Below are 14,334 nucleotides of genomic sequence, written 5' to 3'. Positions count from 1 at the left end.
CGCTATTAACTAGGAGATAAGCTGGAAGAGTATGATCAACGTGTGCGTAGGGAGTGCCCCACGGTCGTGTATATAAGGCCTTGGTGGAACCCCATCATTTTCATCTCATATTAGCACCTCTCCATTCGGGAAACACCACTTGTAAGCATATCACATATACAAAGCCACCCCATGAAGTAGGGTATTACGCCTCTCAAAGCGGTCCGAACCTGCAGAAAATCGTCCGACTCTCTTTCTCGTGCATCCGACACAAACCATCGAGCTACAATCAGCGACACCGTCCTATCCAAAAGCACCACGAGGGTACCCCGGGTGTGCGATCGGACACTAAACACCGACAGGTGCAACCCACGCCCGACCCAAAAATTCGTGGGTGTGGGTATGAGTTTCTATTTCAACCCGCGTGTGAGCCACACCCGACCCAAAAATTAGCGGTTGATTGGTTGCTCGGTCGGCCACATCTAGAACCGCCGGATGCATTGACCGTGGATGTGCCCTTGATTGGTAACCTATACCTCACCGCTCGAGTCTGCATAAAATTAAGGACACTGTCCTATCCAAAAGCACCACGAGGGTACCCCGGGTGTGTGATCGGACACTAAACACTGACAGGTGCAACCCACGCCCAACCCAAAAATTCGTGGGTGTGGGTATGAGTTTCTATTTCAACCCACGTGTGAGCCACACTCGACCCAAAAATTAGCGGTTGATTGGTTGCTCGGTCGGCCACATCTAGAACCGCCGGATGCGTTGACCGTGGATGTGCCCTTGATTGGTAACCTATACCTCACCGCTCGAGTCTGCATACGCGGGTGCAGGTCAGGTCTAAAACCACGTATTTGGCTGCATGGGCGGAGAAGCGAGACACGCGCGTTCGAACGGATGCAGGCCCTCGTGAGCCAGGAGACTAGGCTGCCGCCAACCAATCAAGCGATTAGTTTATTCTTTATTTTGCGCAAAAATGATTAAGATACAAGAATAACTATTTTGAATAAGTAACTTGGCTGATGATTCATGAAAGTTTTGTTGTTGTTCAATATGAGAAGGCTTTAGATCTATGGATATAACTCAATTAATGTTGATACTTAATTGCTTATACCTGAATTATTATTTAAATGTGCACACTAAGTAAAAACTCGTGGGTGATCCGAGACCCACCTGAAACTCGACATGTTCGGGTTTGCAATTGCACCCACGGATGCGATCAGAACGGGTTTAGTCAGACTTCACGGGTGCGATTGCGGGCAGATTTTTGTTCCACTCGACCCATTGCCATCCCTATCAATGAACATGGCTTCAACCGTACCGTAAGAAACCAAACATGATTTTCTCTAAGGCCCCGTTTGTTTCGTTGGAATTGAATTCCATTTTAATAATTGTAATTTAGACAAAACTAATTAAGTTTATATGTTTATATATGTAGTATATTTGTATATTATCCTAAATTATTTGAGAGAGATAATTATATACTATATTTATGGTATAGCGAAGCAAGTAGAAAAATGTGCTATAAGTTGTACATCGGAAAATAACATGTAAATCTATAGAATCAATTTCCATATCTCATCATATGAATTTGAGATAGCCTTATATAATAACTTTGGAAAGTGGTGGAATGTCACATTCTAAAAAATTAGCCTATTCCATTAGTAAGATTCCAATTCCTCAAAATGAAAGGAAACAAACGGGACCTAACTAGAATCTTTTCTATCATCGGCAAGGTCTATGACAGCTAGATTATATATTGACCTTTGTATTTGTTGCAAGCAATGCCACCAGCAGAGTACGATCAACACTGTATTATTTATATAATGAAGTTTGAATATAGAGATAGGTAAACTGCTAGAGATAGCATTAGCCAGCTAGATCTAAAGCTTCCAACATGTTCAATAAAAAAGAAGTTAAACAAACGGTAAGGTACGGGAACGTAGGTCCTTAGTAATCAGGTTTCGGATCGATGGGATTGGGAAACGTACACCATACACTACTAAAACTAAGATTTAACACCACATGAATCAAATTGTTGCCACGTTCCGGTGACCATGTCATGTTCCCGGTTTCTAAGCTCCAGTCCAAGATGAACCTGTGATGAAGGGTATGACAAAGCTGACAAGGGCATGTTGACATGTTGCACTGGTAAAAGAATATAACTAAACAACAGAAGAACCACTCCAACCTATTAAAAATGTACATACAATAAAATGACAGTATGTTTCCTATTCTAGGGTTCGCATCAAACATGACGAAGGTCCTGGCATTCTTCGAAAACAAGGTTCCCCACGCAAGGGAAAAAAAATAAGGTCGATCTGTAAGATAAAACTATGAAAAGCTCCAACGGCCACCCTGAAGTTACAAACCCATGGCAACATGAATACAACGGTGGATCGTCGCCATACCCATCCCCTTTAACATCGTCTACTACAGATGCCCAGATGTTGTCAAGCTAGGACCTTATATTTAAATCTAAATGAACCTATGGGGGAAAGACAAGCCTTTCCCCACACAAAAAATAATAATAATCAGAATCAAAGCTGCTTCCCGGGAATGATCGAGTCACTTCCTCTTGGACTCTGGACAGCTCTATATGGCACCGAAAAGAACTGCTTCCGACTGGCACAAAATACACCATCTCCACCAACTCCTGGCTTCAATCCACCATTGGCTAAACGTGTCTTTCTCACCGGGAGCAACCAACAAAAAAAAACTGTCGCTCTGTTCGTTTCGCTTGTTTATGCGTAGTACATGTACAAGCTATTGGCTGCAGCACAAGCAATTAGATTTTCAGATGGGTGCCAGGCCAAATGGAGCAACTTTGTGCTCAGATCATAGGAATTTCCATTGGCATCTATTCCAGTGCTCTCTCCACCTGCGTAAGGTTTGACAGTATTAGTAGCCGCAGTGAAGATTCTTTTACAGACTAACATGCCAAAGCATCAAGCTAACCTCGTCTAACGGCCCTTGTCAGAGTACTTAGGGATCTGGTAGCTCTAGAGGTAGTCTGGACCTGCCGCCTGTTCACAAGAAAAAGTAAATAATACAGATACGATTAGTTCCATATTACTACATTTGAGCGACAAGTGCTCATGTATGCTACTCAAAACAGCTTGGTGTATGGAAATCAATTTACATGAAGAAACAATAACATGCTTAGAAGTTGAATAGTTTTGCTTCAAACATTTTCTTTGAAAAGTAGCATTACCTTGTAGGGTTTCGGGTTGCTTCAAGTGTTGTTGCTTCACTGCTACCAGAACGGCAACCAAACACGCGAAAAATGTTGCTGAAGATCACAAACAGCTAGTTAGTTCCTGTTAATGGAGCCAAGCTGTATTACAACTGGACGAGCATATGAGACTACCTGTAGGAACCAGTTGCTACTCTTAATCCATCACCACTTTGACAACACTCAAATTTGTCGAAAATTGAGTCATTTTCATATAAATCACATAACTGCAGTTTTGAGTAACACATGGATCAGGTTTGTTCCAGCAAAAATATGTGCTATTCATTGTGCACAAAGAACCATCAATTATTTATCTTAACATGGAAGAAATTACCTTAGGCCTTAGATACTCATGAACCTGGAATGTTGCAACAGGACCAGAATTCATCTTAACATCCCAAAGCTGTAATAATAGACAGTATAGTATGAGCAAAAACACATGAAACAAATCTTAGTGATAGTATGTTTATGTTTCTGGAGAAAGATAGCGATAGTATAATGTGGCTAATGACATTATATCGAGTACACACATTACACATGAAATAATCTATGCAACGCAAAGATAAGTGTGCATCTCAAGCAGTCCCAGAAAGGCAGAAACTATGTCTTTGGAAGCATACACAATTAGTGAAAGATCTCCACATTAAATACATTAATCAGTTAGTGTACCATAAGTCCATACTTATTGAAAAAAACAGGGTGGTAAAAGAATAGCAAGGGTCTCATCTTTTTTACATGTCAGCTGCAAATTATTTATATTTGAAGTATCAGAAGGTACAGGTACAGACCTTCAGAGTCATGTAGTCACGACTGAGAATATGCCTCCCATCCTTCGAAAATTTTATGTCCGAAATTGAAGCTATAATCTCAGTGAAAAATGATCTTGAACCTGGGGCCTCATGCTGCTCAAAGCTACAAGAAGACAACAGGTATAGAAATAGTACAACGAAACTTATAGGATAATTGAGAAGGGCAGTATTCACTTGATATTCTCCAAGTAGAGTATATGTTAGTGTGAAATAAAAGCTCACATTTGGGAATGATTGTCGCAAAGGGCTGATTGCCGCAGATCAACAAGTCGAATGGAGCCCTTAGAGCTACTATACGCCAATGTATTGCAATGAGTAGGATGGAATTCAGCAGATGTTATCACCTCTGCATGTCATAGAACCAAAGAATAACTATCAGCAGCTAACAACAGAGATGCCACCAGTAGAAACTTAACGGATATGTGATAAAAACAATAAAGGAAAGCCATGTAAACTTGAAACCCAATGTTTGAACCAAATTCATTAATTAATTAATTCATGATAACCATTTCAACAAAGAACTTAGTTCAACAATATGTTATTCACATGCAAGGAAATGGAAAGTGTCCTGAGTTTACCACTAGGCAGGTAGGTCGCACCTAGCCATATCTAGGATGGAGGCATGGAGCCAGGTCAGGGGCAGCAGGAGTGTTCTTATGGAATACCCATATCTTTCGTGACACAAAAGAATATGTATTGTGTATACTATACTAAAATATTTAGTTCTACCAGTGTTACTTGACTTATGTTGTTTTGGAGAAAATTGTTTTTGGAATACCATGTCATAGTATCCTGCCTCGCGAAAGGGCCTCTAGCGTAACGGTTAAGGCTTCCGAGTAGCACCTCTAGGTCCCGGGTTCGACCCCCTCGGGGGTGAATTTCGGGCTTGGTTAAAAAAAATCTCTTCGTTGTGCCCCGCCCGCTCTCAAGGATCGATATCCTGCACGCCACCCTCCGGCTAGGTCGTTGCGGAGTGGGCAGTTGATCGGCCTGTTAGTGATGGGGGGAGGGGGGCAGGGTTCGGGGGGTTCTCAGTCGGAACCATGTTTCGGTCTCTTCTTAATATAATACCGGGAGGACGGTCTTTCCCTTCCCAGCCAAGTTTTTTTCATAGTATCCTGCCTCCGCCAATGAGTCAGGTGAACATTTCTCCCCTGATCTCGAGCTCTTTATTCGGAAGCATGAAATAATGTTGTAAAACATGTGCTGTGCACATGAAATGTATGTTAGATTTGGTGAAATACAGGCCACACTGCTCGCTGATAAGATTAAAAAGACACAATATATCCAACGGAAACCTCCAGAGGGACTAGTGCATAGTTGGATTCTAAGGCGCAATAGTAATGGGAGGAGGGGCAGGGGAAGGCAGAATTTGACATAGAAAGAGATAGTAAAAGGAGACTTGAAAAGATGAAATATACCCAAAGAATTAGCCCTGGATAGGAGGAAACCGAGAGCTATCCACGTGTGCCCGAACCTTAATTTATGACTTGTGTTGGGTTTCAATTCTAGCCTACCCCAACTTGCTTGGGACAAAAAGGCTTTGTTGTTGTTGTTGCAACTTCTTGAGTATATTTTCTTATTTTCACATCTATGACCTATCACACACATAATCAGCACAGATAGGAAATACTTTGTAGGTTTGGAAGTTATACCAGTGAGATCTTCCATGTTTGTAGGCTTAACATCAATAATATTGAAACTTTGATTGCTGATTTCCAAATTCCAAAGATTTATCCGCAAATCATCAGCTGATATAAATGTCTCACCATCACTGTGGAAATAGAGGTTACAATATATATATTACTACCCAATACAAAAAAATGGCAAAGTACAGTTAAGCTACAATACATGAGGGGCAAATCAGCAACATAAAACTACCTAATTATAAAAATATGGGAGCTAAGGTGGTCAAGTAATAATATAGTCAATAACATGCAATTCAAGCACAAAAATATAAATATAGAAATTTCATAAGACACAAAAATGTGGTACACCTAATTAAAATATGAGTATTCTTAAAATATCATGGGGGCAGTGACTTAATATTCCTAACTTAAATTGTACAAAATATACAATATGCTATAACATCAAGGCACATATCACTTCGCTTAGATGATCACCCTAAACCAAAGAGACTCTTAATGGATGCTCAAAACTTTGTTTTGGCACTAGGATCTACACATAATATGGGGTCAAGATTCAGCACATATGTAGTTAAAAATTTAAGTGGCTTGATTTACAAAACTACTGAATGCATCAGGTTATGTGCAAAGAGAGAGCAAACAGGCTTCATCTTCAGGAAGCAAATATTTTAGAACTAAAGTGTCATACTCAAATTCAATAGCTGAAAAACTCAAACATTAGCTAAGGTACATTCAAATGCATATACTGATACAAGTGACTGGTGTAGTGATGTGAAGGACCTGTTATTTGATATTGAATTTATATGATAGTCATGTGCATGAGCATATACTCTTCGGCAACTCGCAGCAAGGCTTGTTTCTTGGGTTGTAACCTGTTTACAGTTTAGACTGGGTCAGTGTAACAAATTGTGAAAAAAAAAGTTGGTTACATAGACAGGAAGGACGATGAATCGACTAAAATGCATTTTCCCGCTGCATAAATTCCAGGTAATGGCATAATGGTTCTAAATAATTAGAATATGCTTTTTGCCAGGTGAATAAATGAAACTGAGTTAAGTACAGCTACCACAGGAAGGCGTAGCAAAGGAAGTCCGCCAGGTTTTAGAACATTGCCATTTGAGAGAGATGGGCGCAGATATCCCGTACCACCAGGACTACCATTTGTAGGAGCAGTTGAACGGTCCAAATTCATCTCAGATACCTTTTTTACTTTCTTTTCTTGGACCTACATATCAAGGAGTAATATTCAAACTAACAAAAGATTGACTAAGTACAACAACATTTCAATGTCCGGTGCATCTTGCATTCTTATGTGCACACATGAGGAACTAAAAAGCATAGGGTATATGAAACACAGTTCAGCATTCCTTGGGAAGAAATGGACAAAATTTGAACATCAAATACTTCAAAAAATAATAATGACAGCACATGAACATGCACTGTGTTTCTACGTTTACGAAACATCCAAAGATGTTCACATGAATACAATTGGAGAAATCCAAGGCATGATTTCGAGAGGAAAAAATGGTTATAAGTTACTTCCATAACTATTTAATGTTGATGCTTACCTTCCAAAACTTTATCGTTTTGTCATTTGTGGATAGAAGAAACAATGCACAATTTGTTGCTTGACACCACTTTATTTGGTTAATCTTCTCTTCAATTTCCAAGCTCTTGAGGTAATCAAACTATTCAATAATAACATCACTTTGTCAAATTTCAAGTAATTCATAAGACAAATAATACCACTAAACAATGCTTGCGAGAATATACCTCTGGCTCATGGCTTTGAAACTCAGTTTTGTAGCGAAACTCAGGATGCCTGCTGATAGAATAATCAGCTTTCTCAGCATCTTTTCTAGAGGCATGCTAAAGGGGGAAAACAAAATATGTTTAGCCATCTGAATACAGAGGGAAAAAGTTTGCAGCCTTTGGTGTACAGTTCAATATACATACATCTTTGACATCAGTCCTTTCAAATAAAACAACTCGTCCACCCCTGTCTCCAGTGGCAAGATGATGTCCCGATTTATTGAACTCTATTGCTGAGATGATGTCAACTGCAGAAAATGAAAGCAAAACAAGGTCAAGTTAGTCTGCAGCCATAATAAATGGCAATGGTCTATAAATGAACATACAAGAAACAGTGCAAAAACATATACAGTAGCAGGCCATCATGCACTCATACTGGTTTTATGATATGCAGACCCAGTGCCGGAATCTTCCACACAAGTGGGTCTGGGGAAGGGATATACTAAGCCAAGCCTTCCCACACGAGGCAAACATAAACTGGCTTTATGATATGCACTAAAACAAAATCAGCACTAAAAAGCCCAGACATAAATGAAGAAAATGTTAGCATGATTAGCACTGTTATAATCCGATAGTTCACAGTTGCTACCCAGTTTAACTCGGGGGGATAAGAACACCAGGTTCAGCATAATTGAGATCAAGTGTAGGTATTAAAGTGAGTGATCCAAATGTGACTCTGAAGACAACCATAATTGAAATTTGAAAAGAGGAGTTTCAAAACTGTGGAGGAATTAGAGTATTCATATGGTTCAAAATTCTTAGTAGTAAATGCAGGCAATGGATAACAAATCCTGAATATAAGATTTGGATCTACATAAATTTGAAGGGGCTATTCTTCAAAAGGAGATTTCAGAACAAAACGATGGTAGGCTTGGGAGTAACCATGTTATACATAACATTTGGCATCATTTAGAACACCAGCTAAAGGCAAGCTAATATCAATGCAGACGATGATGAGAAGGACACAAATAGCTAGTACAGCTAGGGACTGATTCAACCATGGAGTGTCGACTCATGCAAATAGACATACCAATTATATGGTATCAAGCACAGGAATCAATAAAATAAGTTGGATCAGACCCTTGCAGAGATGTAGAGTTATCCGCAGTTTGGCTTCTTTGGTGCACTATAGATGCTGCCTACTGGTATAGCTAGGGACACACTCAAGCAAAATGACATGCATGAATACAGAGTATCCATTAGATGTTATGATTTATGCCAATGAACCTACCAATAACATGGTATCAAGCACAAGAATGAAAGCAATACATCAAATTGGACAGAATTATAGGCTGTTTGACTTCTTGGGTTCATAGATAGTGATTTGAGTGTAGTAAGGCCACTAAACAGGGTAGCAGGGCAATAATCAGCTATTGAAATAATACTAAAAGAATCTTTTTCCCCAATGTATGTCCATTGTTATCTGAATATCACATAGGCCCTGTTTGGGACAGCTGCTGCTTGTTGAAAAAGCAGCTTATCTGATAAGCTGGTAAAAAGCAGTTTCTGCTTGTTAGCTGCTTTTAGTTCATTTTGAGAAGCAGCTGAACTGATAAGCTGCTGCAGAAGCTGCCTGTTTGGCAGGACTTCAGCTTAAATTTGTGAAGAAGCTGAAAATAAGCTGTACCAAACAGGGCCATAACCTAAGACAACTACACACCAGGGCGTGCTCAACACATCATTAGTAAATAGCAACATGCATCCAAAAAATGGCATTGCCAGTTGATGCATACAAGGCATGCTCATCACAGAATTCCTTTTTCAGAATAATTCATAGGCCAATTCACATTGACAAAAATTGTCCGCCAGTGACCATATCCCATGCAGCATTCAACAATCCTACATGTCACAAGCACAAGTATGTGCAGCATCGACCCATCTCACCAAGTCAGAACTAGATGAACACAGATCCTATTTGTTCCACATATATGTAATGAGTAATAACAGCAAGTGTCTGGCTAAACAGCCAAATATGTAATTGCAGCAGCGTAGTGCCAAGAAATCACATCTACAGCACTAAGCAATACCCCTTGGAGTATGCATTCTACCTTTCTGCCACATATGGATGGCCTCAACAGCACCAACGAATGGCACAGTGGTACTGCTATACATCTACCAGTCAATACTATATTAGCACTGATCTGGAAGGCAGTAAATTTCGTATCCCCAGCACCAAAGCATCGAGATTTAGCGCATCCCACCCGAAGCCATCACTAATTCCTGGGTCGATCTAAGTAGGAGTGTAGGACCCCTCTAACCAACACATCAGCAGCGGCCCATTCACGGCCCCTGGACTTCGACCGAGCTCCGGAGCACAGAAGCACTAAGATCCAGCAGGTAGCAGCAACGAGTGACACAAAGGCGCAGGACACTGGAGTAGGAGAAGGGATCGATCGGTACCATCCTGGACTTCCTCCCCGGCGCTGCGCTCACCGAACACCTGCGAGAACCTCCACTCGAGCGGCTGAGTCGGAGATGGCGACGGAGGCGCCTGGGCCTGGACCAGAGGCGGGGGCGAGGCTGGGGGCGAGCGCTCCGGTGCAGCGGCGCCGTTCATCGTCATCGGTCGTGCTCCCGGCAGGATCGGCTGCGGAGCGGGCGGGATCGGGGCGCGGGGAGGGGGGGCGAGGGCGAGAGGGGCGGGCTACGCGGGCGCTGCTGCGGCGACGGCGATGCCGGCGAGGGTTTGGGGTTTCATGCGGGCGGAATGGCCAATGAGAGAGGGAGAGAGGGGCGGAGCGAGAGCGAGAGCGAGATGGAGGGGGGAGGTGGTGGGGGCAGCCGCGCCGATACGACAACGGAGAGGGAAGAAACCAAAACGATTTTATTTTCCCTTTTCCTCTCTTTTTTGTTATTTCTGTCCTTTGCGTTGTGATGAACTTGATGGTGCCTTTTCTAGTCGTGCTCCGGACTCCGGCGTCATTTTCCCAGGGAATATGTTGCTCCGCTGCCCATCTGCAATGCAAGTTACGATAGTAATTTACAATCAGTACATAGATACAAATTTTTAAGAGAAATTTAGGGTGTGTTTGGTTTGAGGAACGAAGTGATTCATCTTTTTCTCATTCCTCACATTTTTATTTGGTTTGTTGAATAAAATGAGTTGATCCATCACCACTCCGTTCTTTATAAGCTAACAATTAGTATATATATAAGGAGTGAGTTGATTCCACCAAAATTGATGGAATGAACTTATGATGTATCACCTCATGAAGTATTGAGTGACTCCACAAACCAAACACACCATTATAGAAGCTGACGGTTCTAGTAGTATTTCTCTATTCTATTGGACCAGAAATTCTTGTATCCTTTATAGGACGATATGACATTGACAGTTTGACACATTGTTTCGCTCGTTGGTTTGTTTTTGGTTCTGAAGACTCTTGAAATAGAGCGGTCCCGTCGATAGATTTTGGAAAGCTAAATGGTTCAAAATTTAATTGTATTTTTTATTTTTAAGTAAAAAATCCAAACAACAATAAATAAATTAAAAACGGAACAGTTACATTCAACCATACTCTAAACATCACCTAAATAAAGTCTGGTTGCAACTCATGGTACAGGAGTAAAAGTTATTTGGCTTATTGCATTGTCGTATGAGTTTGTAGCAAGGTAAACATGCTAAAATATTTGTACCGTTCATTTTGGATCCGACTGTGATGCATATAGTTTAGTGGAAATTGGTAAGGTCTTGTTTGGTTGGTTTCTCTCGCAATCTGGCTGTGTGAGCCAGGATCACTGAAGTCTGGCTTTAGAGATACGACCAATCTGCTCGTATCTGGTAAGCCTGGTCCAGGGTGCTTTGAGGATCGTGTGAGTCTGGATCCAAATCTGTATGCAGGCAACCAAATACAGATCTCGCATGCGTATAGCCTGGCTCACACTAACCAAACAGCAGCTATCCGTATTATGCGATGCAAGCACGCGCTGATGCAGCCAACCAAACACACCCTAAAGTGATAGTACATATTAGTTGATATGGTGAGTCGTGACAGCAGGTAGGCCCGTGTGTACGGGGACAATGACATCATGTCGTTGGTTTCCTTCTTGTTTGCAGCGAGGAAAGCATTTCGTCACGGCCTTTTGGAAAAGTATTGGCCGTTAATTAATCCAAGAATGGCTTACAAACCGATTACAGCTGTCTGCAAAGCAACATCTACCGCGTCTCTGACGAAACCGAAATGTGTGTAGAAATAATATTTGGGACTAGTATGGGAACCTAATTTTTGAAGGGATTTTTATTTTCTCAAGTTAAATTAATTTATTTTTCCTTGAAAAATAAAAATTCTTTGGAAAATGGTGTTCCTAAACTAGCACTTACAGTATAATACACCAATCATTTTTTATAACATCATACGCCTTTTTTATCACACACTGGTAAATTGCTCGTGTCCTGCGAGTCTTTGATTGATATATTTAAAATGTATTATACATAGTGTTGACGCCTTTTCGGAGCGCCAAACACTCAACAAGAACCGTGGCGCTGCTCTCTGGTCAGACGCGTACGGTCCGCGGCTAAGGGCCGGACGGTCCACGACCTGGCGCAGGAGCTAGGGTTCCCTGCCTGACGGCCGGACGGTCTGCGCCCTAGGGCTGGACGGTCCGCGCGTGCGCAGTGGCGGCGGAGGATCGCCGGCGGCGCCTGAATCTTGCTCCCGGGAGGGACCCCGTCGGAGAGAAGAGATCCTAGAAGTTGTCTAGGCTCGAGTAGACCGACCTAGACTCCTCTAATCGACGTAGAGTCGAAGAGAAGCGGAGGATTTGGGGATTAGAAGCCTAAAACTAAATTAGACTAGAACTACTTCTAGAATAAAATCTAAATTGTATTGATTAAAGGTTCGATTTGTTGTTACAAATCGGTCGTATACCTCTCTATTTATAGAGGAGGGGGTTGGACCCTTTACAAACTAATTTCCGAGCAAATCCCACGAATTTAGCTAACAACCGTAGCATAAAACTCGGAACCCTAATATATTCTGCGCTTGCGCGGACCATCCGGCCCACGCGGACGGTCCGGCCGGCTCACTTTGGTTCCAAACACATAGAAATCCCTGCAAAAGTGTGATCATGTGATAAATTGTTTGATGTGAAAGATGGAAATCGTAAGACTAGAGATTGTTCCAGTAAGGCACCAGCATGAAGCAATGGATGACATCGCAGGCTGCCCTGGCAGGCTGCACTTCTTCTTCAACAGTACTTGGTATGCGTAAAGTATAATTAGGCAGATAATGCAGATGTATTAGTGTCACGCTATAAATTTTACCGATGCCCTTAATTGCTTGTGAAGTTGTTCCGGGTCTGCCAGTAAAGATTATATAAGGAAGAATACATCAAACTGACAGAAATATTACTGCAGAATGATTTCTTTTTCCCAACTATATCTCGTAGTAATTAATTTTATGATCAGACAACACACATTGATTGATTTTATGTGGTACCAAAGCTAATGAGTAATGATAAAATGGTAAACCAAAAAAAGTAGCAAACATGCCCTACGCATTCGCGTAGATAGTGCTAAATGACATGTTTAACTGGAAAACATCTCGAAACAAATCAAAGCACTTAGAATTTAAGAGAACAAATTGCATTGCTTACATGCATCTCCGCATTGTAAAAATTTTAAGATATAGCTGAGAAGCTTGAGATCTCCTTTTCACTAACTAGACAACCACAACTATTGTTGTAAAATTAGAGAAATAAGTGACATGCTTTTAATATATTTATATATATTAAATATTCTAATTCGGAATAAAACAAACATATAACTTAGATAAATGCTATATGTAATTATAACAGCAATGAACAGAAGCAATTATAGGACATGTAAATATGTAAAATAATTGTTCAGGTCCATTTCAACATTAAACATGGCTTGCAGATGGAGAAGACAAATTTTACACATAAACATTATTGTTTATCCTTTTATATTGCTCTCAAAATATCGGGTTGTTGTAATAAACAGCCCTCTAACGCTAAATGGTGATCAGAGATCCTCGACTAACGTGACAGTCTAAACTTAACAAATCAGGGTTTTAGATCAGATGTAATAAGCCTAATAATCAAGTATAAATACTAATAGTAAGGAGCTGTGTACTGAATAAAATGACAGAATTTAACACAGGTAAACAGCCTTAACAAATAGACATATAATTAGGCACAAATAAATACTTGATGCTGAAATTAACAACACACTAAAACCTAGACTGTCACGTTGTCTCACTACACCGCTATTATCATTGAGCAAACAAATCCACCCACAATAGTGCAATCACACCCAAGTATTTAATACTAGCAGATTGCACAAAATTAAACAGTAAATAAAGTGAGGCAACAGACTACTCACAGCACGTAGGTTGTCTACGTGGGAAGACCAGCTCAGCGAATACAAGGTTCTGTCCCAGAAAACCAATTCTGTCGTCCACGTCCGGGCCTGCACAGCAGGAGGTTGACGGAGATACTAGAGCCGCTGCTGAGGCTGTGGGAGACGTCCACAGCACCAGCCCGAGAAGTTGAATACCGCGCAGCAGGGAGCCCAGGCACCTGTTGACACCTTTTTGGGGCGCCAATTACTCAACACGAACCAGCGGTACTCTCTGCGCAGGGGCAAACGGTCCGTGGCCTCGCGCAAGGCTAGGGTTTCCTGCCTGACGGCCAGACGGTCCGTGTCCTAGGGCCGGACGGTCCGCGCGTGCATAGGGGCGGCGAAAGGTCGTCGGCGGCGCCTGGATCTCGCTCCCGGGAGGGACCTCGTCGGGGAGGAGAGATCCTAGGAGTTGTCTAGGCTCGGCAGGCCGACCTAGACTCCTCTAATCGACGTAGAGTCGAAGAGAAGCGCAGAATTTGGGGA

At 41.6% G+C, this 14,334-nt stretch overlaps 1 protein-coding gene across 1 annotated transcript; it reads right to left on the bottom strand.

Moving 5' to 3' along the window:
• Positions 1-2,178: 2,178 nt before the first annotated feature.
• LOC100383125 (uncharacterized) lies at positions 2,179-10,214 on the bottom strand. Its single transcript, NM_001175791.1, has 14 exons — positions 9,888-10,214; positions 7,632-7,735; positions 7,449-7,544; positions 7,244-7,363; positions 6,742-6,900; positions 6,456-6,547; positions 5,685-5,803; positions 4,252-4,375; positions 4,009-4,132; positions 3,555-3,623; positions 3,356-3,447; positions 3,200-3,277; positions 2,944-3,011; positions 2,179-2,866 (listed from the first exon to the last, which is right to left on the bottom strand). Exons 1-14 carry the CDS (start codon positions 10,048-10,050, stop codon positions 2,730-2,732), a joined length of 1,545 nt encoding a protein of 514 aa, NP_001169262.1. The 5' UTR covers positions 10,051-10,214; the 3' UTR covers positions 2,179-2,729.
• Between the last annotated feature and the right edge of the window lie 4,120 nt (positions 10,215-14,334).

This window comes from Zea mays, chromosome 3 (genome assembly GCF_902167145.1).
Source record: "Zea mays cultivar B73 chromosome 3, Zm-B73-REFERENCE-NAM-5.0, whole genome shotgun sequence".
Classification (NCBI taxonomy): Eukaryota; Viridiplantae; Streptophyta; class Magnoliopsida; order Poales; family Poaceae; genus Zea; species Zea mays.
This window is presented reverse-complemented; position numbering and strand designations above follow the sequence as displayed.

What these genes read in the sequence shown, in the direction of transcription:
- LOC100383125 (NM_001175791.1), bottom strand. Translation starts at nt 10,050, where the DNA reads ATGACGATGAACGGCGCCGCTGCACCGGAGCGCTCGCCCCCAGCCTCG. An exon ending in CTTTGCTACGCCTTCCTGTG is followed by an intron (nt 6,548 to 6,741) that starts GTAGCTGTACTT and finishes AACTGTAAACAG; the next exon opens with GTTACAACCCAAGAAACAAG. An exon ending in GCAACCCGAAACCCTACAAG is followed by an intron (nt 3,012 to 3,199) that starts GTAATGCTACTT and finishes TCTTGTGAACAG; the next exon opens with GCGGCAGGTCCAGACTACCT.